Here is a 26,541-nt window from a genome sequence, read left to right as displayed (position 1 = left end):
GGATCCAAGGAATACTTTAAGTCAGAATGAATGATGCTGGATGAATGAACTTAATTTCCATCTTTGCTGGGATCACCAAGTGGATATACCCAGCAACGCCACAGCCTGCAGAGTTTCCCTGATTTTTCAGTAAAGCTGGCGGCAAAAATCTCTCTCTCGTGGACAAGATGGAAGGATGGAGGCTGGATGATATTGAGGCTTGATGGGTCTGGGAATGATGGCTCACTGAGCTCAGGGAGGTAATTCATGGGTTGAAGTCAAGCCAGAGGGGGGGTTCTTAACCTAAGAACTAGGAACTTGTTTAAAAAAATATTCTGATACCTGTATTTCAATACAAATTGCTTTTAAAATTTCATGTATTTTATTTTTGGTGTCTAAAAAACAACTTTCTAGGAAGGGATCCATAGATCTCACAAAACCAGAGAGAGGTCTTTAATCTTGTGTCCCAGTGAATGGTGTTTAATATTTTTGCTGAAGATTAAATGGGCATTAATTAAGTGCTTACTGTATACCAAACGTCGGGGATACAAAACTAAAACAAAACAGGTGGTGAGCTGAATGAAGGTACAGGGAGGAATCTTGATAATCTATAATTATCGAATATGTAGAAGAGATAAAGATGAAAAGGATAAATAAAACTGGGCAATAGAAACATTTAAAAAGTTCATCTTGGCCATTGGTGAGTTGAAGCTAATATGATGATGATAGCCCTCTAAAGCTTGCAAAGCAAGTCATGTGGATCCTCATGGCATCAACCCTGTATGGGGGATGCTATTATTATCTCCATTTTACAGATGCAGAAACTGAGGCCCAGAAGTGAAAGATAAGATGAGATGTCAAATATTTAAATGAAAAGTCCTTTGTTTGGGTTAAGAAAAATGAACTACGTAAGTAGTGGGATGGGGAGATTTGCACTTAATAAAAATGCTTGTTAATTGGTGGATTGGAACATAGTTAGAAATTAGTGTGGGGCAGCTTGGTGGCGTAGTAGAGAGCACCAGCCCTGAAATCAGGAGGACTCTTAAACACTTAACACTTCCTAGCTGTGTGAGCCTGAGCAAGTCACTTAACCCCAATTACCTCAGCAAAAAAAAAAAAAAAAAAAAAAAAATTAGTGAATGAGAAGAAGACTCATAGGTCTCAGAGGACTCTATCCTCAATGAGTCAACAATGGGGAAGGAAATAGGGAATAAGCATTTATTAAGCACCTACTATATGTCAAACACTACGCTAAGGGTCATGATCTCATTGGTCAGTGAGATGACTATGAACAAAACCAAGGTCATCTTGTATTTATATATAAGGAGTCCATCATTTTGTCAGTGTGAGGCCTTCTCCACGGACCCCAATTGTAACCTGTTACCAAGTAGAGAAACAGGTCCCGAGACCTGTCGGAGTCACGGAGCGGCACTTAGTTGCATTCTACAAAAAACAAAGTGGCTGATGGACCTGCCAGACCCACTAGGGTCTTTTACCCTGGCCAGGTCACACCTGGGTGCCATATCTGGGATGCCCATTGATAAGGGCGTAGTCAGAACAGCTGGAGGAACCGGGCAAATGGAAGCTGGAGGAGAGAAATGATGTCTAGGTAACAGATTCAGAGTTTCGTATATAATCCTCCTCTTGTTTTTTGTGTAAGGAAATGCTTATATTTGCTCAATAAAGAAAATCTGGGAGGAAAAGAGAAGAGAAGACATGGAATTGGAGGGAGAGAAGTAAACAGCAGTCATCAAATATGTGAAAGGCTGTCACATGAAAGAGTTGTTACACTTGGCCCCAGAGGACCAAGGACCCATGGGTGGAGGTACAAGGGACCAGACTTAGGTTCTATGAACGAAAAAGCTTCCCCGCACGACCCGGCTGCCCAGAGCAGGGGGGTCCCCATCCCTGGAGGTCTTCCATCGGCAGTCAGACAAGCTCTCGTCCAGCACATTGGAGAAGGGAGCCTCGTTCAGCGCGCATCGGACGAGCCGGTGAACGAAGTCCCTTCCAAGGGCGACATTCTGAGGCTCGTATCCCCCAGAATCCAGCTGGCTACCTGCCCTGCGCAGCAGTCTCACACGGAGAGATACTCCCCATGGAGAGCTGCCGGCTCCAGGACCGGGCAAAGGGCAGATTTTTGAGCTTTCTCCCACTCCTGCTCCTGTTTCAGATGTCCTTCCTGCTGTTAGTCCTCCCTTCCCCTCAGAACTCCTTCCCCTCTCTGTACCCCGCCCCATCTTTCACCCAGTTGTGCTTTCTCGCCCATCCTGCCAGTACCACCCTAGCGCAGCATCTTGTTACTCTACACCTAGCCTGTGGCCACAGCCTCCGGACTGGCCTCCCTGACTCCAGTCTTTCCTCCCCATTTATTCCAATCCAATTGAATTCAACTCAACTCAGCAAGCATTTATTATAAAGGTCTGCTCCACGTTAGGCACTGTGCTAGCCCTGAGGATACACATGCAGAAACAAACAGACCTTGCCCACGAGAGGCTTCCATTCTACTGGAAAAGTCAAACACATACAAAATAGGGAGGTACAACATATTAAGGAAATACAAAGTAACTTTAAGCAGGAGAGAGCTCTGATAACTGGAGGTTGGAAGATTAGGACAATATCCAAGGGGCCGCTCGGTGGTGCAGTGGATACAGCACCAGCCCTGAAGTCAGCAGGACCTGAGTTCAAATCTGACCTCAGATGCTAGCTGAGTGACCCTGGACAAGTCACTTAACCCCAATTGCCTCAGCAAAGAAAAGGAAAAAAAAAAAGAAGCTGCATATAAGGGAAATTCATTGTTGCATAATTTAAAAACAGAACATCAACCGCTGGGTGAGGAGGATTTAGAGGAAGGAGACTGGACTCAGGGAGACTAATTAGGAAGGAAGCCTCGTCATTATGGTCCAGGGAAAGGGAATGAGGGCGGAATTGGGGTGAAGCCCAGGATGGGAAGGAGTGGGATCTGGAAAGATCACCAAGACTTGAAAGCTTGACAGGGAGGGGAAGTGGGCTTGACAGAGAAGGGTCAAGGATGATTCCTCATTTGGAAATGTGGGTGACTCACAGGAAGAGGAAAATCAGGAGGGCTGCCCGGCCAATCTGATAACAGCCCTCTTTTGTCCTGGGCCCGCCAAGGTCACCTCCTTCAGAGGATTAGGTTTAGAGCTTCGGGGATTTGGAGGTTAGCTTGAAAGGCAGTGTAGGGTAGTGGTTAGGGTGTCTGCCCTGGGGATCCTGAATTTGAATGATCTGAGCTGGGTGACCTTGGGGAGCTCGATTAACTTCTCACAGCCTCAGTTTTTTTCCATCTATAAAATGAGGCAATTGGATTCTAAATCTATGACCCTGTCCTAGTTCCTCCCCTCCTCCCTAGATCCTTGCTAACACACAGGGAAACTGAGGTTCAAAGAGGTTAAATGGAGGCAGGGACGGTGAGCTTGTTTCTCATGTGATGGAATGAGGAGACCGGGGTCAAATCTCACCGCCATACTAGCATAGGGAAAGGGGCAAGTCATTTCATCTCCGTTTTATTCATCTGAAAAATGGGGATAATGAGGCTTGAGTAAGATAGGTAAAGATCAAAGGGGGTGGGATGAAAGTGCTTTTCTAACCCTGACCTACTAGGCCACAATTAGCTTTGGTTGCCATTGCCATTAATGTTGCTTTTTGGATAGTTGTGGACCGTTCACTCTGCCGGGCCTTGGGGTGCAGAGTTCCAAAGCCCAGCGCCGCCCCCCCCCCCCCCCAGGAGGACCCCTCGCCAGGAGGCTCCAGCCGGGCCTGCGGCTCCCGTCACTACAGAGTCGCTTTTGGAGGAGCTTGGCGAGAGGCCGTCCACGCCCTGCTCACGTCCCATTGCCCTTTACCTGGGAGATATAGCCCCGGGGGATGTGGCCGTCCTCCTGAGGTTTGGGTGTGTCCCGGGAGCTGTCCCCTCGGAGCCGGCAGGACTCCAGCTGAGCCCGCAAGGACTGGACCTGTGGGAAGAGCAGGGTGGTCAGTGTGGGGCCCTGCTGGCAGAGGGGATTCTGGGGATTCGGCGGCGAGCGTGGCCGCAGTGTCCGGAGAGGCCCGTACCTCCTTCTCCAGGGCCTCCGTGGAGTCTGCCGAAGACCCCTTCTGCTCCCCTTTGCTCTGCAGCGCCGTCAGCGGCACCCGCTTGTTGTCCCTCAGGGGCAGCTTCTCCAGCTCCAGCCACTTTTTCTCGATCTCGTCGCTCAGCCGGCTCTGCTGGTCCTCGGTGAGGGGGCCCCCGAGGACCTTGCGGGGCCCCTCGCCCGCCGCCGGCTCCCCGGGCCTGCTCTCCGAGGCCTCGAACCACTTCCGGCGCTCCTCGGAGCGCTGGGCCAGGTCTCTCTCTAGCTCGTCCTGCTTGGCCCCTCGGTCCGAGCCCCGGACGCTCCCCCCGCGCCGCTGCGGGGTGCCCGGGCTGAGCGGGGAGAGCTCCACGTAATCGAAGGCCTGGCGCTGTCCGTCAGCCTTGCGGTTGCTTCCCCGGCCAATGACTTCGGAAGCCGGGCGCTGCTCCTCGGACTTCAGGGAGCCCTTCTGGGAACTGTAACCGTGGATGGTGTTCTCTTTGTTGCTGTCGGAGAGCCTGGGGAGGGAGCACAGCCCGGACAGAGGGCGTGGTCAGGGGGGAAAATGGGCCAGAACCGTGCCCTTCCGGCCTTCCGTTTCCTGCCCCGTGCCTTTGCCTAGGCTGTGCCCCCAGCCCGGAATGACCCGCTTCATCTCTACCTCCCAGCAGCCTTTAACTCAGAGCCACCCCTTCCAGGAAGCCTTCCCTGAGTCGGGGTGCTCCGCCTCAGCTTCCATTCAATTTGTAGCAATCCCATCCCCCTCCCTGGGGAACAGCAACTCCCTGAGGTGGGGATCTTCCCAGGGCATGCCCAGGGCTAATAGCAAGCGCTTCATAAGCTCCCCTGGGTTGAATTTTCTCCCAGGTTTGTGACATTCTCCACAGATCAAAATAAGTAGTCAGGACCGCATGGATTCCAATGCTGCTCACTTAGACAGTCACTTAAACCCTTTCCCTCTCCGAACCTCAGCTTCCCCATCTGTAAAATGAAGGGGAAGCATACCATGCGATCTTTAACTTCCCCTTTACCTTTTTATCCTATCACAATTTTAAAAAATCATATTTGGATATTAAAAAAAAACAAAGGATCAAATTCATCCCTTTAAGTCACACGGTGCAAAACGGAAGCACCTCATTGTTTCCAAGGTGCAAAATCAAGAAAAAATGCACTCAACATTCTAGCTTTGTATTCTAGAGAAAGATCGAGATAAGCAACAAAATAGGTGGTCACAGATGGAACGTTGGGCTTGCGGTCAGCAAGGCTGGAGTTCAGATCCTGCTGTGTGACTGAGTAAATTATTTTTGCCTCTCTGAGACTCAGTTTTCTCACCTGTAAAATGGGGCTAAGAGGAGCCCAGAATGTTTAAAAATGTTAAAAATTAAAATTTAGACCACAAGATTTTGAAAGGACGAATGTTGAAAACGATATTTATGTGTATTTGGGAAAATAAAATATTATTGTGAAATTAAAAAAACCATTATTCTTGAACATCTCTAAGCTGTATTGCTTAAAGGAGGTGGGAAGGGAGAGAGAAAAATTTAAAAACAAGCTTTTGTAAGGGTAAATGATGAAAACTATCAAAAAGCTATTATGGATCAATGTTGAAAAATTATCCATGCATATATTTTGAAAATAAAAAGTTGAGAGGCAGCTAGGTGGCGCTGTGGATAGAGCACCAGCCCTGAAGTCAAGTTCAAATTTGACCTCAGACACTTAACACTTCCTAGCTGTGTGACCCTGGGCAACTCACTTAACCCCAATTGCCTCAGCAAAACAATAAATAAAATAAAAAGCTGTAAATAAAAATAAATTGGATAAAAACAAAGTAAAAAAGAAAAATTTGGAACATAAGATTTTGTAAAAGTAAATGCTGAAAACTATCTTTATGTGTATTTTGAAAAATAAAATACTCTTAAAATTAAAAAAAATTATGATTTTATATATATATATTATTCTTACACATGTATAACCTACACTGGAGAAAAAAATAAAATAAAATAATTTATACTGGAATACTTGTCTAGGGAGCGGGAAAGGAAGCAAGGAGAAAAATTTGAAACAAGATTTTGCAAGAGTGAATGTTGAAAACTATCTTTGCATGTATTTGGAGAAATAAAATACTCTTAAAATTAATTATTCTTGCACATGTTTAACCTATACTGGAAAACAACAACAACAACAACCTATACTGGATTGTTTGCTGTCTAGGGGAGGGAGAAAATTTTGGAACACAAGCTTTTCTAAGGGAGAATGTTGAAAACTATCTTTGCATGTATATTGAAAATAAAAAGCTATTATTTATTATTATATTATATATTGTATAATATATTAATATATTATATTATATTATATGTTATATTTATATATAATATATGTTATTATTTATTATTTTTTTAAAAAAGTAAAAAAAGAAAAATTTGAAACACAAGCTTTTATAAGGGTGAATACTGGATTTATCTTTACATGTATTTGGAAAAATAAAATACTCTTAAAATTAATTAGTCTTATACATATTTAACCTATACTGGAAAAAAAAATCTATACTGGATTGTTTGCTGTCTAGGGGAGGGTAGGTGGAGAGAAAAATTTAGAACAAAAAGTTTTGCAAGAGTAAAAAACTATCTTTGCATGTATTTTGAAAACAAAAAGCTATTATTTATTATTATTATTATTATTTTTAAAGCTGTTATTTTAAAAAATGGGGCTAAAAATTAAATCAGCCTCCCGGGATTACTGTGAAACTCAATCACACTGAGTGTTTAGGGCACTATGTGAACTTTAAGGTGTTAGATGTTTTTCTGTTTTTTTCAGTCATGTCTAATTCTTCATGAACCGATTTTAGAGTTTTCTTGGCAAAGATGCCAGAGGGTTTGCCATTTCCTTCTCCAGTTCATTTGACATATGGGGAAATGGAGGCTAACAGGGTGATATGACTTGCTGAGGGTCACACAGCTAGGGAGTGTCTGAGGTAGGATTTGAATCCAGGACTTCCTGACACCATCCACCGTGGCTCCCGGCTGCCTTTCGGTGTTATATCGATAACAGTTATTAATACGCTGGTGATCAGTGAGACAGGCAGAGAGCAGCACACCGTGATGGAGCCCGTCCTGCCTCTGGGACTCTGGCCAGTTTACCCAGCTGGCAGGCGTCCCAGGCAACTCTCTAAAAGATAAATGCTCCAGTAGGTACCAGAAGGCACGGAAGCTTCCTTCCCTGGGCATTTCCTGGACCAATGGCATCGCAGGCTCAATCCCCATCCCTCTGAGACAGGGACAATTGTCCCCTTTCTAGCTCCCAGAGTAGCTGTGAGGAAGAACGCGTTGCCTTTGGAGCATCCGGGTGCAATCGGGGTTCTCTCTGCTCCAGGAGTTTAGACCTCGAGGTCAGCTTAATCTGCTTTTAGAAGGCGCCCTCCGCCCTCCTCCCATACAGACCTCCCTCCTGCCCGCCTGCCCGTGCACGTACTTGGTGACGTCTGGGGCATTAGCCGGTCGTACGGTTTTCCTCAGAGCCTCGATCCAGTTCCTCCGGATGCCCGAAGTCATGGCGGACAATGTAAAGACAGCATCCTTCGTCTGCAAGGAGACCAGAAACGGTTTAGCCCAAGCCCGGTCCCGTCCCCCTGCTGGATGGATCCCAGCTTGCCAAGATGTCTCCTCAGGACTGTTGAGGGACTTCTGGAATGGGGGGGTCCATTTCTCTCCTACTTTTGGGGTTCAATACTAAGCAAGCAAAGAGCAGTCAACGAATACTTGTCAAGAGCCTAGTGATGCAGTGGCTAGAGCGCCAGACCTGGAGCTCGGAAGATCGGAATTCAAACGCAGCCTCAGACACTTCCTAGCTGTAGGACCCTTGGCGAATCACTTAACTCTCCCTCAGTTTCCCCATCTGCAAAATGAGCGACTCTGATATTTCTGCCAAGAAAAGCCCGGTGGGGCCACACAGAGTCGGAACCGGAAAGAGTGAATAACGACAAAACTACACGCCCTGGGACGACAGAGTTTACAACCTAATCCCAGGTAGTGCAGAAAAGCTCAAAGTCACAGAGGTCACTTCGTTTTTCCAGGAGGCCCCGGTCTTCCACACCTCAGGCCGGGCTTTCCCTGCTGCTCCACCTAGCAGCACGGAACCTACACTCTCCCGAGGCTCGGCGCTTGTGGGGAGAGCAGCAGCAGCAGCCGACACTGGAGTCGGGGATCTGGTTGCAGGAGGCGACAGCAGCAGGGGAATGGGGGGATGGAGAGGAGGGGAGGGCTGGGGATCGCTTACGCACACCTTACTTCCAGGGAACCAGCTGGCCTTGGGCTAATGAAAGAGCGAGGAGCCTTTAATCAGTCAGATTTCAAAAGTAATCATGGAGAAAGCTTGAGGGCCAAAGGCGAGGAGGTGCTTGGGTTTCCCAAGATCATGAATTCTAGGGCTGGTCTCCTCATATCTACCTCCAGTAGTGAGCTCTCCATCACCAGAAGTATTCAAGCAGAGGCTAGCTGACCTACTCTTTACAGATTTAATGCTAGAAGGGGATTTATAGGCCTAGATTTTATTTAATAGAGGAATAAACTGAGGCTCTGAAAGGTTAAGAAACTTGCCCAAGTAACGGATCTCAGAGGTGAGATTTGAACCCAGGCCCTGGTTCCTCCAGACCAGAGTTTTCCTGGACCATAAGGCATCTCTTCCTGGTTTAAGGTTCCAGGATTTGCTGGGTCTGGGTCCCCCCCCCCTCACACTCACGTGGATCTGGAAGCCATAATTGCGTTGGACGGCGAATTCCGTCACATCTGTACAGGAGCGTAAGTCGATCTCTCCGTCCAGTTCATCGGCCTGAGACAGAAGGTGACGTGTCAGGGAATCAGAATGCTCGCTCCCCACCCTGGCCCCCAACCCGCCTGACATTCCGGCCCCGTGCTGGGGTGCGGATAATCTATCAGCCTCCCTCCTAATAAATGCGCACTCTCCCAATTCAGCTCCGAGGCTGGGTTAGGGAGTCAGAGGGCAATCAAACCTTCTTGTCCATTTTCCCCAGCCTTTTCAAAGTTTTTGTCGAACTATATTCAATATTTTATGTTTATACTTTAAATATGAAGTTATTTTAATTTAATTTAATTATTAATTAAGATTTTAATTTAATAATTAAAGATTATATACTAAATATATTTAAATATTCGTTTTCCCTAATAAGAGTCATCCCTTATAACAAAGATTGGAATGAGAGGAGGTCAGTAATTCAATCTGCCATTATGAGCAATGCCCTTCCTATACGTAGTCCCCTGCCTCAGGAAAAACGGGAAGGGGCTGACCCCAGGAGGTGCTCCCAGCCCACCCTCACCCCACGATATTACCTCTTCGGCGTTGGAGTCCCGGTAATATTTGAGGCTGGAGTCGGTCAGCACGAACCAATGTTTCTTCCACTGGAGGGAGGGAGGGAGAAGCTGGAGGTCAGCAATGGAATGACTTGGGAACGATTGGGTTACTCAATGGCTGATGGGGGGGGGGGGTGCAGCCGTCAGGAAGTCTCCATGTGGCTGCAGTTGGAGGGTTGGAGGAGCGGATCTGCCCAGGCTCTACCATTGGGGGGATTGCTAGTAAATTAAGTGCTACGACAAAGGAAGGGATGAGCGAGCATTTATTTAGCACTTCCCAAGAGCCCAGCCTGGTGCTAGGTGCTGAAGAGACAGTGCTCTAATGCCTCAAGTCCCATTTCTCAGACCTCCAAGACCGATCACAAGGCAAAGGTCCTGAGCCAGGGAGGAAAGCTGTGGGTTTCCGAGTTAAGATTTCTGGGTTCGAATCCCCTCGAAAATAAGGGGAAGGAAAAGAAAAGAAAAGAAGGGGAAAAGAAAAGAAGGGGAAACAAAAAGGGCTGGTCTTTAGGGATCAGAGAGTAGGTCACAGGAACGTAGACTGGGAAAGCATTGAGTTTAATTTCTTCAATTTATAGCAGAGGGAATGATGGCGCAAGGAGTGAGGATTTCCAAATCTTCCATAGGGCTTCTGGAATGGAAGGAAGCTGAGCGTCGAAGTTCTGGGTTCCAATTCTGCCTTTGTTGCATGATTGCACAAGCCAGTCCTTTTGGTCTCAGTTTACTCACCTTACCCTTACTGAGTCTATAAGACAAGGGGGTCTGACAGGAGGGCTCCCCCTGCCAGCTCTACCTCGACTCCGCTCTCCTAGCCTCAGTTTCTAGACTAAAATGGGACTGGAGGTAGGTCCCTCCTAGCTCTTGCCTGGATCTACTACCCATCGGTCACCAAGGCTGGCCATTAGCCTCTAGAGGGCAATGGAGGGCCGCAGGGCTGGCTCGGCCTGGGGAGGAGGTGGCCGGCGGAGGAGCCTGGCTAAAGAATTAACCACAGCAGCCAGATCTGGCTGGCTTTTGGCCCCACCAAGGCCAAGAGTGTCAGAGCTGATGGCAAGGGAGCCTCTTTCCAGGGCTGGGTCACTCACTCCCTGGCGGGGCCAGGACCTGTGGATTAAGTCCTGGGGTAGTGATGTGCAGGAAAGGCTCGGGAATCCTTCAGGACTAATCTCTCCAGTTTTGCAGATAAGGCCCCAGAGGCCCACAGGCAGCAAGGGCCTGGCCCAAGATAAGGAAGAGAGCTAGAAATAGGGACACAAAGCCTCAAGACTTTGGATCCTGCTGGAGCTCTTTCTATCTGAAAGATCCTGGGCAAGTCATCATGCTTCTGAGCTCAGCTTCCCAATATGTCAGAGAGGATAAAGATCTTGTACAACAACAATGTTTTAAGTTTGCAAAGTACATTATAAATATCAAATCACCTGATCCTCACAATAACCCTGGGAAGTACTATTGTCATCTTGTTTGTTTTTAACAATAATTTTATTTTTTCAAAATTCATGCAAAGATAGTTTTCAACAATCACCCCTGCAAAACCTTTTGTTCCAGATTTTTCTCCCTCCCTTCCCACCTTACCTCTCTCCTAGACAGCAAATAATCCAACAGAGCTTAAACATCACATCCTGTTTTACAGATGGGGAAACTGAGGCAGACCAAGGTGAAGCACAGGAACTAGATTTGAACTCAGAACATCCTGACACTGGAGTATTTATATATATATATCATTAAATAATTAAATTAATCTATAAATATATAGATATAAAATCATTAAATAGATAGGTACATAGGTACAAAGGAAGGCTTTATCTAGCATAACATCTAGCTACAAATGTCAAAGGAAGCATTACATGGAAAATGTGCCCAGTTCTCTTCCTGACCCCTTTCCTCCATTTCTGCTAAGCTTTTCCTTCTCAGAAGGCCCTCAATCATGCACCTGTACCCTTCATCATACATTTCTGACTAATTATTCCAGATGTGTAGGTCTTATCTATTCAAGGACAAAGATGGCGGCTCAAGCTTAGACTATTCCTTCCCCTTCCCACATTTCCACATGAAAACACCAAGGGTGGGGGCTGTGTAAGGAGAGAAGGGGAGGTGTCCAGGGGATGTTGGATATAAGGGGTTGATGGAGAGCCTGGGGGGACTTGGATGATGGGGTGTCCTCTTCAGGAGGGCTTGGGAAGAAATACAATTCTGTTTTGGATGTGTTGAACTGAAGGTAGCTACGTCCATGCGCCATATCCAAAAAGCAATGCAGGCAACGTGGAGCTCGGGATGTATCAAGTCTAGAATCACTGACATAAAGATGATAGAGACCAGGAAGAAAAGAGGGCTGAGGGCGTCCAGGGGAAAAGTGATGAACAAGGTCCAAGGCTGCAGAGAGGTCCAGAAGGATTGAGAAAAAGCCATTGGGTTTGGCCATTAAATCATCGATAACTAGAGAGATCATTTTCACTTGAACGATGAGGTCAGAGATTTTGCACAAGTTTTACAAACAAATGAGAGAGGGGGCAGCTGGACGGTACAGTGGATAGAGGACCAGTCTTAGGGTTTGGAAGACTTGAATTCAAATTCAGCCTCAGATACATAATAGTTGTATGGCCCTAAGCAAGTCACTTAACCCTAGATTGGCTCAAAAAAAAAAAAAAAAAAAAAAAAAAGATAGAGGCACCAGTTGTAGAATAGAATTCTTTTTTTTTTTGTTGTTCTTAATTATTTTTAATTGAGTATTTTCCCCCAATTACAAGTAATAACAATTTTCAACATTCACTTTTGAAATTAGTTGTAAATTTTTTTCTTTTTCTTTCTTTTTTTTTAAAATAACTTTTTATTTTTAAGACATATGCATAGATAATTTTTCACCCTTGCAAAACCTTGTTACAAATCCCGTCCCCCTTTTCCCTAGATGGCAAGTATCCAACATATGTTAAACATGTGCAATTCTTCTATAGATATTTCCACAATTATGGTGCTGCACACACACACACACACACACACACACACACAAATCAGACCAAAAAGGAAAAAAAAAAAACAGAAAGAAAACAAAATGCAAGTAAACAACAACAAAAATAGTGAAAATGCTATGTTGTGATCCACACACAGTTCCCACAGTCCTAGCTCTCTCCATCATAAGATCACTGGAATGATCTGATTTTTCTTAGGCAGCATGGTAATTGTGAAAAATTCTATAGAAGAATTGCACGAATTTAATATATATTGGATTACTTGCTGTCTAAGGGAGGGGACCAGGAGGGAGGAAGGGAAAAAAATTTGGAACACAGTTTTGCAAGGGTGAATGTTGAAAACTATCTTTTTATCTATTTTGAAAAGAAAAAACAAAACTATTATTTTAAAAAAACCGTAAAAATTAATGTTTATTGATTAGAAGAGAAAAAAAAATAGTTGCAGATAGAAATATTAAGCAGTTTAGATGAGAAAAGGAGAGAAATGTAGGTCACTGGCTAGTAAGGATGGTCAGATCAAGTTTTAAGGATGAGAGACACATGGTTTTTAGGTAGCAGACAGGGATCAAATGGCCAAGAAGAGATCGAAGAGACAATGGGGATGATAGTGGGAAGGAATGGGAGCGGATGGAAGGCTTGAGCTCAGCAGGACAGGGGCCACATCTACATGGGAGGCTAAGATGGAGGGGCTCGTGAGGGAGGGCTGAGACTTGTGAGACAGGAGGCTAGCCGCCATGTTTTTAATGAGGTCAGAGGCGAGGTTCTCCATTGTGGATCCCAAGTTCCCTTCCAGTCTGCCTTGTGCTATCTTCTGGGGCTTGAAGTTCCAGGCTCAGGAGTGACGGTTGTTTTTGAGGTACGTCATGCACATACGTGTGTATATTTGTGCACACAGCCATGTCTGGTCCTGGAGTGCATATCTGATGGACTGGGATAGGTTCGCCCTAACTCCACTTTGAAACACTGAATATCCAGACCAAGCTTTGGGGAGGAGATTGCTCAAGACTGAGTGTAGCAGGCCTGGAAAAACCGCACCAAATGGGCTAAAATTAGGTCCCTTTCATCTCCCCTGGTCCCAGATCTTGGGGATTAAGAGGTCTAATTCCTCTCTTTTTCTCTTTTCTGAGAGAAGTGAGAGCCAGTGAAAGGGACCACCAAGGTCACATTTGAACCCAGAGCTAGCGACTAACAATCCGGGCTTGTTTTCACTCTGGCTCCCTCCTCTCTGGACAAGTGCTGGGAGTCCTAGAACCTTAAGGCCAGAGCGGTACATGGTGGTAATGAAAGCCTTCCAGGGCACTGGGCCAAGCGAGGGGAAACAGGGTCAGAGCAGAGCCGTGGGGAAAGGTACGGGGAGGATAAATAAAGTGGGAAGGAGTCACAGAGCAAGCATCCTTCTGGCCCTGGCCTAGGGGCACGCAGAGTCCCAGAGAGCAGAAGATAGCTCCCAGAACAACCCTCTCTGCTGTCACAGTATCAGAATTCAAGAGCTGGAACAGGTAAGAGGTCGCCACCCTTTCATTTGACAGATGGGAAACTGAGGCCGGAGAAGGGCCTTTCCCTAAGTCCAAAGGATGCTAGATTTTGAGTCGGAAGGTAAGTAAGAAATCATGTATTCTTCTGATTTTACAAAGGGAGGAGACAGAGATCCAGTTTATGGGACTCACTTAAAGCCATCCAGCAAGTGAGTAACCAGGTAAGATTTGAATTCAGGTCTCCTGACAGGATGAAAAATCGGAGAAGAAAAGCTAAGACGACAAAGTCCTCTTCCTGCCCTAGAAAGCTCAGGGTTCCATCTCCCCCAGTTAAGTTGGTTGCTTTTTTCTGAAGGGGAAAACCAGGGCACAGCAGAGAAGGGGAAGTTCAATGGGTATAAGTGAAGTTTGCTGACTAAGTGGGCAGAAAGAACTGGAGGCGGGTGACTTCTGGCTGCCTGGCCTTGGGCATTGAGGAATTCCCCCTCTCTGGGCCTCAGTTTCCCCATCTGTAAAAATAAGGTGATGAGAGTAGCGGCCCTGTGAGCTCTCTCAGTCTGGGATTTTATGTTAACCGGTCAGCAGGAGAGGCTGATCAAGCGAGTGTTCTCTCAGGGAATGGAGAATGTTCCCGGGGCTAGGAGAGAGAAGTCAGAGATGGAGGCGAGAGAGAGCCGAGGTAGGGAAAGTACTGGCTGGACAAAAATCTGGAGGATTTATCCCCAAAGCTTCCAACACAGCTCACGGAGCCCGTTCCTGTCTCCAGGCCCAGTACCCCGCCTCTCCATTTGTCAATGCCCCGGCCCATCCCTCGCGCTCCCTTCTAAAGCTCAGCCCCCATTCCAGGGCCCCGAGGAGGAAGGTGGGCTCTTCTGGGGCAGCAGGAGCGGGAACTGCACCCACACCGAGAGACAGCTGAGACTCTTTCTCGAAGCCTCCGGTGGGTCTGGCCGGCTGCCAGCGCCTTTGATATGTAATGGATCCCTTAAACCTGACCCGCCATTGTCGCGGCTCAGGGAGCCCCCTGCTCCCTCCTCTGCCTCGGCGAGGTGAGCCAAGGCCAGCAGGGACGCGGCTCCCCGAGAACCGTTCGGGAGAGAGCGTCTAGCAGGGCTCCGTGAGGGAGCGCGCTGGGGGAGCAGCTGGATCATTGTAGTGCGGTGTGATTGATTTCTTTTGTAATCTTGCATAATCTCGATTTTAACAACATGATTCCAAGCAGACCGCCAGAGAGCTCCAGAACAAATTTCTGCCCCAACTCCAACGGAAGCACTCCTGATCTAGTCCAACCTTCTCATTTTACATATGGGGAAACTGAGGCCCCAGGCAGAGGGGGTAGGGCCTTGCCCCGGAGCTCAGCTGGCAAATGAAGATCACGCTGCATCTCCTGACACAAGTCCTATTAAAGCACATGGCAGGAAACGCGCCAGATTCCCCGGGGAAGCCAGGGAGGGACTAGAATCATGGCTGCTATTTATCTCGTGAGCATTTCGATCATTCCATCCCCGGCGAGCCCCAAGCATCTGGAGAACTGAGGGTCTGGCAGAGAGCGCATTCCGGGCTTCGGCTGCTCAGAACGTTCTCCCCCTACCTGCAACGTTTCTTTTCAGACTTACCCGAGGAAAAATCATCTGTGCAGTTAAAAGCACTTTACATGCGTGATTGCTAGAATCCTTCATCTAGAAGCGGGATCTTGATTAACTCCCTCATTCTAAAGATGGGTAAACTGAGGCACAGAGAGAGTTAGGAGGGATCCCAGGGGCCATCTAGCTCAACCCCGAGGCACAGAGGAGACCTGAAGGACCTCAGAGGCCATCTAGTCCAATTCCCTCATTCTGCAGGTGGGGAAACTGAGGTCCAAGGAAGTCAAATAACATGGCCCCTATAAAACCTATCCCTCAGCGCAGTATAATCTCTTACCTCTCCTGGTTCATCCAGAATGGACATCCATCCCTTCTTGAAGTTGAGAAGATCGGGCTGGGGAGAAGGAGACAGGAGACAAGTGTTAGTAGGGGCAAGGACTGATCAGCGTGCCCACCTCCGAACAGACAAATGGGTGACAGACACAGGTATAGAATGAGATGCACATTTCTGGGCAGGGTCAACGTGGAAATCTGTTTTGCTTGTCTATGTCTGAAACAGGGATTTTGTTTGTTTTTGGAGGGGGGAGTTGAAGGTAGGACAGAGGGAAAATAAATGCTTGTTATATTTGTTAATATTTTTTATTTCATTAATAATTAATTTAATATATTTGTTAAGTTTGTTTAAAAAATGGGTGGAGCCTGGGAAGGAGAGGGGAGCTAGGAAGCTGTGCCAGTTAGCTCTTAACCACCCACAATCCCAGGCCTGGTCCTGAAGGCTCACCCAAGCCACGATACGGAGACCTAGCGGGGAAAAGGAAACTGGTTTTTATTCCAGGCCGATGTGGGCCCTCGGACTGTGAGACCAGAGCCCAAGGCTAGGTCACCCTGCCTTCCTCAGTGTTTCGGAAGAGGGAAAGGACTGTGATTGGTTCCTGGGATGAGAGTACTTTGCGGGGTTCCAAGCGCCCCTTCTCAGCTTCCCATCCCAGTTGAAGGTCGTGCTTCTCCTTTGTCAAACAGAAATGTAGAGCAAGATTAGAATTCCCCAGCCCGAGCTAGAAGGGAACTAGCTTAGGGATCATCTAGGGCAACCCATTTTACAGACCAAGATAATGACACACCCCAGGGTTGAAATCATTTGCCCCAGATCACACAGGTGATGAATAACAGAACTAGAATTTGAACTCGGTCCCTTCACTCCACATGCCCCAGTCCTGCCACACCCCACTCTGATTGAGGGGTTCACCCAGGACAGCAGGACGAGGGGGAGGCTCACCTGCCTCCGACCTCCCTTGTCCCAAAGAGATCTGCCTTCCCTGGGTCTCGGAGCTGTCCCTGGGGGACAGGAGCCAGCTGTCTGAGACGGAAGCCGGGAAGTGGAAGGGGGCCAGGGGAAGAGCTCGGGTGACCCCAATCCCTCAGCCAGCCCTGAGGATGGGGGCCAGAGGGGAGACAGGGGCAGCTTGGGTGTGAGACCGTACCTGGCTGCTGCTGCCGGGGGACAGCCCTGCCCGATGGCTGGGGGCTCCTACCTGCCACATCTTCTGACAGGGTGGGATGGCTGCTGGGAGGGCTTCAGCAGCCCAGCGGGACCTCTGGGCTCCCCAAACGAGGGGATGCTGGGCTCGGAACCCTGCTCAGCATGGCCCTGCTGCCTCCTCCCCCAGCCCAGGGAAGCTCTCCAGGTGGGTCCCAGCGCTGAGTGCTACCCAAGCCCGGGGCAGGGGAGCCAGATCTGCTGGCGGCCCATTGGCTGCTAGAGGAGAAGAGCCCCAGGATGGGCGCCAGGTCCGGGGGAGGGCGGGCCACCTGTTGCCATGGCCCCAAGCCTAGCCTATCAGGGCCCAGCATCGCCGGCCTGGGCCAAGGTGTCCAATTGCACGCAGGCAGGCTGGCCAGACCTCCCGAGGCAGCTGGAAACCTGAGCTGCCTGACCTGCTCTCCCACTCCTGCCTCTTTCCCAGAGGCCATCACTCTGCCTTAGGCCGAGGAAGTGGTCAACAAGAGGCCCCTCACTCTTTCTTGCAGGGCTTCCTCCCAACCTGGCCCTGGAAGGCCAGGGGCAAGGAGCAAGACAAGCCAGCAGCCTCATTCCCAGGGTCATTACTGCAGGGATAGGACAGGCAAGCCAAGCTGGCTTCTCACAGAGAGGGAGACTGAGGCACAGAAAAGCATACAGCCAGTCCAAAACCCATGCTCTTTCCCCACATCACACCAATGTTTCTGGGGGAAGTCAAGGAGTCCCATCCTGGACAGCCTCCCCTGCACTCTCCTGTCTCCCCAGTGGAATCCACAAGGACAGACCTGCTCCATGCTTGGAGACTGGGGCTTCTGCACTGTCACCCACAGAACCATGGCCCCAGACCCACCCCTGCACCCACCTGAGAACTAGCCTCTGGTTACAAAGGCCTTGTTTTTTCAGTGACTGGGGGGAGAAGTGAGAGTCACAAAGAATAGATTTTTATGAATTGAAAAAAATAAATTAGGGAGCTAGATTTATCTCATTGTTTTAGAGCTGCAATGAACTCGAAAACCATCTTACAATTAGGGAAACTGAGTCAGGGAGTGACATGATTGCTCAAAGTCACTCAGTGGTCAGCGTCAGAGATATCGGAGCTGAGGTCAGCTCAGTCAAGTGTACCCAGATGGGGCACCCAGAGGCATTTGAGGGGGTGGGCCCGGTTTTATATAAACAGAGCATCACATTTATTTCAAAGATTTTGTAATCTTTTTCCCAATTGGGGGTGGGGCGCACAAGAAAAATACAAAAGATTTTTGCTGAGTGACAAAATGTAACTTAATTAAAAAAAAAAAATGTCAGAGCTATTAAGGAACACAGGGGCCATTTAATCCCTTCTTCAAAGCATGGATCCTGTCTCCAACAGCCCTTTCATTCATTTACAAGCAAATGTTAATACCAGGCCCTGGCCTGACCCTGCCTTCAGGAGGCTTATATATATCCTGATGGTGCTCAGCTACTGTCACAATCTGGGATCAAATCAGTTATTGAAGAACTCCTAATCTCATCCTGGTGGTACTTGGTACTGAATGAAGATGGAGGCAGTTTAATGAGCTGCCCATCGGTCAATCTCTACACATGAGTCCCTGCAGGACAGATTTAAATGCTCCCCAGTCCTAGACCAGAAGCCTTTGTGCTTGGAGGGCTTTCTCAGCTGTGGTGTCTGGTATCTCTGGGCTAAAAAGGGCCCTGAAAGTTCATCCCATCCATTCCCCTGCCTTCAAGCAGGGCCACAGTTAATCATCCAGTAGCCAGGGCTGTCTAGTCTATTTTTGAAAACCACCATCAGAAGAGACACTGCTGCCCCTGTCCATGACGTGCCAGAAGATCACAGACTTGTGCTCAAAGACACCTGAGAAGTCACGTAGTCTACCTCTCTCATGTTACAAACCAGGGAAACCGAGGCCCAGAGAGGTAACCCAACTTGCTTGGGATCACACAGTCAGTAAATATCAGAATCAGGATTCTCAACTGGTACAACTTTCTGGAGCACATGGCTACAAGTGTTAGTGGCCATAGGGAAATGAATGGGGATATAAATAAACATGTAGGAATTAAATAAATCAGATTTTTAAAAATGGGAATCTATCAAAATGTCCAAGGGTCCCACTTTGCATTCTGGTGGAACTTACAACCTAAGTAAAGGTCTGTCATGTCTACCCAGGATCTGGTCCTGGAGCCGGTTCGATGTCCCAGCTCTTCCTTCTCCCAGGAAGCTCATCCTCTGGGCTGCAAACTCAGATTCAAATATTCAGCCTCCTCTGCCTCCACCCTTCCTTCCTCACCCCAGCCATTCCACACCAGGCCAGCAGATTTTGCATGAATCAATCCCTTGTCTCCATTGTCTTATTTATTTATTTCTGACTGCTGCCCACCCTAGGGGCTGCCCCTCCCTGCTCGGAGAGGAGAGAGAGCCAGTACTAGTCACCACTCAGCAGAAGTGGGAAAACCGTGAAATCTGCTGACTGATACTCATACTCACGCCCCAGAAAGCCAGTCTGGCTGATCCCTCCCATCTAATGAGAAAGCCCTCAGTTACCTCTCCTGCCAGGCCCTGGCCTCCTCTGCCCGTCCCTCCTCCTCCTCCCTACAAGGATTTTGAGATGGAAGGTCCCCTTTAAAAATCACCTCATCCAAACTCCTTTGCAGCAAGGCCAGAGGTGGGACAGGGAATGGTCTGCCATCAAGTGACAAACCTGGAAATCTTGGTCCTTCCCTGACACGAGCCTCCGTTCCAGGCCGCTTGTGACAGTCTCGATAGGAAGGGGAAATGTGACCTCCCATACTGGGGCCAGCACATACCACAAGTCACTCCTGCTTTCTCAGCTGTGGTGGAGTGTGGGTGTCCGGTATCCCTGGGCTAAAAAGTTCATCTCCTCCACTCCCCTGCCTTCAGGCAGGGCCAACGGCAGAGGCCGTCCAGTCTATTTTTAAAAAACATTGTCAGAAGAGAAACTGCTGTTCCTGTCCATGATCTGTTAGATGTCAGATCATAGACTTAGTGCTCAAAGGCACCTGGGAAGTCACAGTCTACTCCTCTCATTTTACACACCAGGGAAACCAAAGCTCAGAGAGGTAAACCAACTTGCTTGGGTTCATCTGCTCCACTCCCCTGCCTTCAGGCAGGGCCATGGTTCAATCAGCCAACAACAGTGGCTGTCCTGCCTGTTTTTTAAAAACATTGACAGAAGAGAAACTGCTGCCTCAGTCCGAGATCTGTTAGATGTCAGAAGATCACAGATATAGGGCTCAGAGACACCTGGGAAGTCACAGTCTACCCTTCTCATTTTACCAACCAGGGAAACCGAGGTCCAGGGAGGTAACTCAAGTTGCTTAGGATCACACAGACAGTAAATGTCAGAGCCAGGATTTGAACCCTTTGATAGACCATGCCCTGTCTCGAGTCCCCCAGCAAAAATGGAGAAAATAGTCCCCCTGGGGGGGGGGCTTCTTTCTCTCCCTGATTGGTTGCAAATATTCACAGTTTTTCCTCCTCTTTTTCCTTCCCACCAGGGAGAGGATGCCCAAGGGGGCAGGGGTGGGGAGGGACCTGATACCAGACCCAGAACAGGTGGGGGAAGGGGAGGCCCTCCAGCTCTGGCCTCCCTCCCAAAGCCAAAGCCAAAGCCAGCTTCCCCAGCTTCCTCAGGACCGTGCGTCCCTCAGCATCTACTCAGGTTACAGCATCTTCCCCTTGTCTGGCTGCGGGCTGAGAGCAGATTGAGCGGCTGGGGGGGGGGGGGGGAGGCCGGGAAAGGATGACTGGGAAAGGATGACGGGGAAAGGACTCTGGTAAAATGACTCGTTCAGGGTCACACAGCTAGTCAATGACTGCAGAAAGAGATTCGGAGCCAGGTTTTCTGCCACGGCTCTATCTTTGTGGACAGATGTAAACAGTTAAAAAGCTTTTGCTGCCATCTCGCCCAGCTTGGCTTCTGAGACTCTTCCCCTCTTGCTCCGGGTCCTGCCCTACGACCCCGGAGCAGGATCCCAGACAGAAAGGGCCTCATTTCTCAGAGGCAGAAGTGACGGGATTTGCCCAGGGTCACAAGAGGAATGACAGAAGAATTTGAACCCAGACTCTCTCACTATTCCATGCTCTCTCTCCAGCTCAGGAAGGAGAGAAAATCTCATCAGAAAAGTGGGAATTCTAGGCAAGGAGGGACCTTTCCTCGAAGAGGGAGGAGTGAAGAGGTCAATCAGAGATAATTGCATCTGCACTAGGAAGGTCCCTTCCCCCACCTTTCACTTGACAGATAAGGAAACTGAGGCAGAGAGGAAGGATCACTAGTGCTGAGGTCCCCCAGGCAATCCGAATGGAGCCAGGATCCAGCACTGTGTCCCCTCAACCGTGCCTCCAGAACTTCCAGTCCTCCATCTTCAGCTGAGGGATTCAGACCCCCTCCCAGGTCCTTGATCCTGTGCTCTGACCGCTGAGCGGAGCGGGCTGGAGCCGGGGCTGGCAGGGCCTGCAGGAGGCTCCGGGCTGTGAGGGGTCAGAGATATGCTGGTACATTTGTACGGCTGTCCCGCCGAAGCAAGATCCGCTAAGTAACATCAGCTAGCATGTGGGTAATGTGCTATGTGCCCGGCTCTGTGCTGAGTGCTTTACAAACATCTCATGTGAGCCTCACACAGATGCTGCTGTGACCCCCATTTTACACAGTGGGAAACTGAGGCGGGGGCAAGTGACTTGCCCAAGGCCATACAGCCGCTAAGACCTTCCCCTCCTCCCAGCCAGCGGTAACAGGAGCTGAGGGTCAGATTAGCCAAGCTCTCTGCTGGAAAGAACCGGCCAGGGCTCTGAGGGCAAGCTGGGAGGAAACGGCAGGCACCTTGGGGGCCCACTCTCCCCTGCCCTGCCCCCTCTGGGAAGGCTGACTCACTGGGTCTCTGTCATCCTCCCCAGCTCTGCCCTGTTAGATGGCCAGGGAAGGGGCGTCTCCAAGCCAACAGGAAGGCCCCGGAGGCTGCAGGATGTGCGGAGGCCAGGAGGAAACGGAGGCCCGCGGCCAGGGTCATCCTCACCCGCCCGTCTGGCTCCGCTTCCCGCGGGGCTCCGGCCCCGGCGGGCGGCCTGGCCCCTTCCCACGGGACTGAGGGGTGTGCGAAGCGGGGCCCTCGCCCCCCCAGGACCGCCTCCACCTCTCGGGTGCCCGGGTCACCGTCCGCGGGCCGGAGGAAGGAAGCTGGGGGAGGGGCTGCCGCTTCCCCCATCACTTACAGGGGCACACTTGCCGTGGGGGGCAGCGTCCAACTCTGGCGCCGGCTCGCTGCCCCCCTCCCCCCGCGGGAGCCGGGACGGGCTACCCCCGCCCACTCCACCCCAGGGACCCCCGCAGATCTGGCCCCCCGCCCGGCCGCGGCTTTGGAGCCGGCTCCCTCCCCTCCCCGCCTCAGTCTCCCGGGCTGTGAGGAGGACGCGGGCCGGCGGGGAGATCCCGGGGAGAGGCTGGCTTGGGGGCCACGCCCAGCACCCCGGGAGCAAGTTCCAGCGCGGGCTGGGCCGTCCCGGGCCGGGGCTGACAGCCCACGGGAGGGATCGCGCCGCGCAGGACGGGGGGAGCCTCCGCCCGGGCTCAGGCCTCGGCGCGCCGGCTCCCCTTTGCGTTCCGCCCCCGCCCCCCTTCTTCCCCGAGCCAGATGGCGCACACTCGGCCCCCGTCCGCCCCCTCCGCGCCCCGCGGGGACCGGAGATCGTCGGGAAGTGCCGGGGAAGGGGAAGGGGCGCTCACCGTCATCATGCAGCCGGACGGCCCCCGGGGCCCCCGGCGGGGCAGCCCGGCCCGGGCCGAAGACGAGCCGGGGGTCGCAGGGGCAGATGGCGGGCTCCTGCTCCGGAGCCCGGTCAGTTGCCCGGGGCCAGCATCCCCGCCCGCCGCGTCTCTCCGGCTCTCCCTTTCCCGGGGCTCGGCCGCAGCCTCTGCCAGCCGCCCAGAAAACTTTTTTCTTTTCTTTTCTCTCTCTTTTTTTTTTTTTTCAAACTTCCTGGGAGGATCCCGCCGGACCGAAGGGCCGGGGGCGGTCCGAGCAGGCAGCGGCCGAGGCGGGCGAAGCGGCCAATGGGAGCCCCCGGGTACGCGGGAGCCCGCGAGGGGGGAGGGAGAGGGGCCCCAGAAGGGGAGGGCGGAGGGGAGGCGGCCAGCCAATGGGGACGCGAGGGGCGGGGTTTGGGGGGCGGGGGGCCGGAGACCAGCTGGGGCGAGGGCGGGGCCTCGGGCTGAGTAAGGCCGGAAGGCGGCCACAGGTGACTCCCATCCCCGGGATTGCCCGGGGCCCCCGAAAGGACGGGGAGGGTGCGAGACGGGCGCGCGCGCGCCCTGGGTGGTGGGGTAGGGGAGGTGGGGGAGAGTCGGGGCAGGGGTGGGCGTGGCGTGAGCTAACCCCAAACCGGCCCATTTCTACCTGCGTGACTTTGAGCAGCCCCTTAACCTCCCGGTCTCAGTTTCCCCATCTGTACACTGAAGGTCAGAGCCAGGAGGACGCTCCGGGTGCTAAACTCTTGAGTGTAAGCCCTTTCCTCCGGGTATAAACACTATAGTTTCCGAAAGGGGCTGACCTGCTTGAATAAAGGGATCTTCCTCCTCCCCATAACAGTGAACCCCCCTCTCCCCCCTTTCCCTCCTCCCCCTCCCCCCCCCCCCCCCCGCTAGCACCCCATCTGATCACAGATCTGGGACTGGAAGCCTCCCCTCCCCCATTCATTTTTACAGACAGGGACACTGAGGTCCAGATCCGGGAACTTGCTCAAGGTCACACGCGGAAAAACTGTAAAAGCTGGGAGACCCACCTAGTTTCCTCCCCTCTCCCCTCCCCCCCCAGCCGGTCTTATTTATGGCCTGCCCAGGGCTTCCCAGGCTTGGCTTTTTGTTATTATTATTTTTCCCCCTTCCATCTCAGTGTCCCCACCCAGTGCCTTCCTTCCACTTTGAAAATGCTTTTTTTTTTTTTTTTTTTTAAATTTGAATTTAACTGAAACAGCGTTTCCCGCACCCTCAAGTACTTTTGGCTTCGGGGAGCAAGCTTTCTCCTCCCTTCCCCCTTCATCCCACTCTAAAGAAGTCAAGTTAGTGAAGAGACTTCAGAATCTTTCAGTCTCCAATTTGGGACCCTCTAACCCCTCCCTGAAGAAGGAATCCTCCCCATGGAAACTGGCAGATTGTCACCCAGCTTTGACTTGAATACTTTGGGTGACGGGGACCTCAGTACCCTAATGAGCTTTTTATTGAGAACTCTCCAAAGGCTCTCCTCAAACACAAAGAAAATCTATCTTTGATTCTCACAGCCACTGGTCCTATAGAAAGCTACCCAGCTTCTACAACGCAGAGAATATGGCTTCTACAAAGTTTTCAATATTTGAAATAATTATTCTCTTCTCCAGGCTGAATAGGCCCAGCTCTTTCACTTATTCTCCCACCACTGTGCTTTCTAGACTCTGTCATGCTGATCATCCACCTCCGGCTCATTTGACAACATCCTCCCATTGCTCCCACCTGATCATAAAACTCCAGCTGAGACTCTATGGCACGGCACTGGCTTTGGAGGCCTGCCTTCCATTTCTGCTCTGGGCCAGCTGATTAACCTCTCTCTGGGCCTCAGGTTCTCATCTAAGAAATGAGGCTGTTGGACTAGAGGACCTTTAAAGGTTCAAGGTTTCGCAGATAGTTCCCCTTCTAAACATTAGTGGGTTTTTTTTTTTAAATCTTCCTCATTCTGAATATGACACGTCTTTTATTTTATTTTTTTATTTTTATTTTTTTTCTGAGGCTTAAGTGACTTGCCCAAGGTTACACAGCTAAGTGTCTGAGCCAGTGTCTGAGACCAGATTTGAACTTGGGTCCTCCTGAATTCAGGGCTGGTGCTCTATCCACTGCGCCACCTGGCTGCCCCTGACACGTCTTTTAATAGATTCCAAGTTTCTCTTAATTCTCACCATGGAATCCAATGCATGCTATGAATAAATCCAAGGGGAGTTAGAGATTCTAATGCAGGGAGGCACATTTGACCACATGATTATGGCTCTATAGAAAGGATGGAATAATTAAAGAGAGGCTAATGTAGCACTTGGTAATTTAAGGGAATATGCTGATGAGGAAATCCAGGAATTGGAGATACATAATAGAATACGTTTGTATAAAGAACAGAGGGATCAAGTGAAAGTGACATTGTCATGAGAATATGTTACAAACCACCTGGGCAGAAAGAAGAAATAGATGAAGAGTTGTGAAAAACATAAAGAGATGACAAGCCAATTGTACACAGTATTATGGATTAACTGAGGATTTCAAGCTTCAAGTGTAGCTTTCTCCCTGGTAAAAAGCAAACCACCTAATTAATTCTTGCCTTCCCTTAATTATAATTTTATCCTTCAATATACTCAGATGAGGAAATCCAGGAACAGGAGAGAGGAAATATGCAGAATACATTTGTATAAAGAACAGAGGGATCAAGTGAGAGTGACATTGTCATGAGAATATGCTACAAACCACCTGTAGAAATAAATGAAAAGTACAGAAAAATATGAAGAGATGACAAGCCAAGTGTACACTGTATTATCGATTAACTGAGGACTTCAAGCATTTAAGTGTAGCTTTCTTCCTGGTAAAAAACAAACCACCTAATTAATTCTTGCCCTCCCTTAATTATAATTTTATCCTTTAAAAGGTGAGGGGAAATTGAAAGGTAGGCCATGAGGAAGAACTGGATGACAAAGTAAAAACAATGGAAACCTTCGCAAGGAGTGATCACTCCTGTCATAGAATGTGTGATGGCAGAAAGGTCTGGGATGGCTGAATTCAAAGAAAGGACATGAAGAGTTCCAAACTTCTAGAGAGGAAGTTATCCCAGGAAGGATGGAAAGTTCTCAAGACTGAGATCGTAAATACACACCAAAAAACTATTCCAACAAGGAAGAAGTAGATCCGTCCAAGGGGGCAGATGTGGATGCACAGGACACTCTCTACCTACTATGTAAAAAGGCACATCAAGAAAACAGAAGCACTGGTGAGTGGATAGAAAGGTATGACATGGACCTGGAAGAATAACACTTGCAGTACAAAGCTTAAAAGGACCTGAACTTGGCAAGAGGATCTAATGGTAAAAATGGATTATGGAAAGAAGATAGAACTCCCTGAATCCTATTTTATTTCTGTTTTAGAAGCATAGATTTGGAGCTAGAAAGAGCCTCGGGTCATTTAGTCTGACATATATGAGAAACCGAGACCCAGAAAAGTGGTGTGATTTGCCCAGGATCATACAAATCATAGGTACAGAGTTAGAATTTGAACCGAAGTCAAAAGTCAGTCCTTTGGCTCAGTGGACAGAGCACCAGCCCTGAAGGCAGGAGGACCTGAGTTCAAATGTGACCTCAGATACTTAGCACTTCCCAGTGGCATGACCCTACAAAACTCACTTAACCTGAGTTGCGTCAAGTGGAAAAAAAAAGTCACTCCTTTTCACAACAACCTGATATCGCTCTCGAAAAGACAGAGGAAAAATGGCAGAGAGGGAATTGAATCACCAAATAAGGAAGAAGGCAATAAGAAGGCTGAGTTACCCTGGATGTATTTTTTAGTTCTGT

The 26,541-nt window shown here is 49.5% G+C and overlaps 1 protein-coding gene across 1 annotated transcript in view; it reads right to left on the bottom strand.

Moving 5' to 3' along the window:
- TRIOBP (TRIO and F-actin binding protein) overlaps positions 1 to 26,541 on the bottom strand; it is an 84,577-nt gene that overhangs the window by 27,091 nt on the left and 30,945 nt on the right. Inside the window, 6 exon segments of the mRNA XM_074267251.1 lie at positions 3,846 to 3,956; positions 4,057 to 4,576; positions 7,527 to 7,636; positions 8,793 to 8,882; positions 9,401 to 9,469; positions 15,780 to 15,836. Coding sequence (XP_074123352.1) covers positions 3,846 to 3,956; positions 4,057 to 4,576; positions 7,527 to 7,636; positions 8,793 to 8,882; positions 9,401 to 9,469; positions 15,780 to 15,836 — 957 coding nt within the window.

Source organism: Sminthopsis crassicaudata, chromosome 5 (genome assembly GCF_048593235.1).
Source record: "Sminthopsis crassicaudata isolate SCR6 chromosome 5, ASM4859323v1, whole genome shotgun sequence".
NCBI lineage: Eukaryota > Metazoa > Chordata > Mammalia > Dasyuromorphia > Dasyuridae > Sminthopsis > Sminthopsis crassicaudata.
Note: the sequence above shows the minus strand (reverse complement) of the source record. Positions and strands in the feature narration are given on the sequence as shown.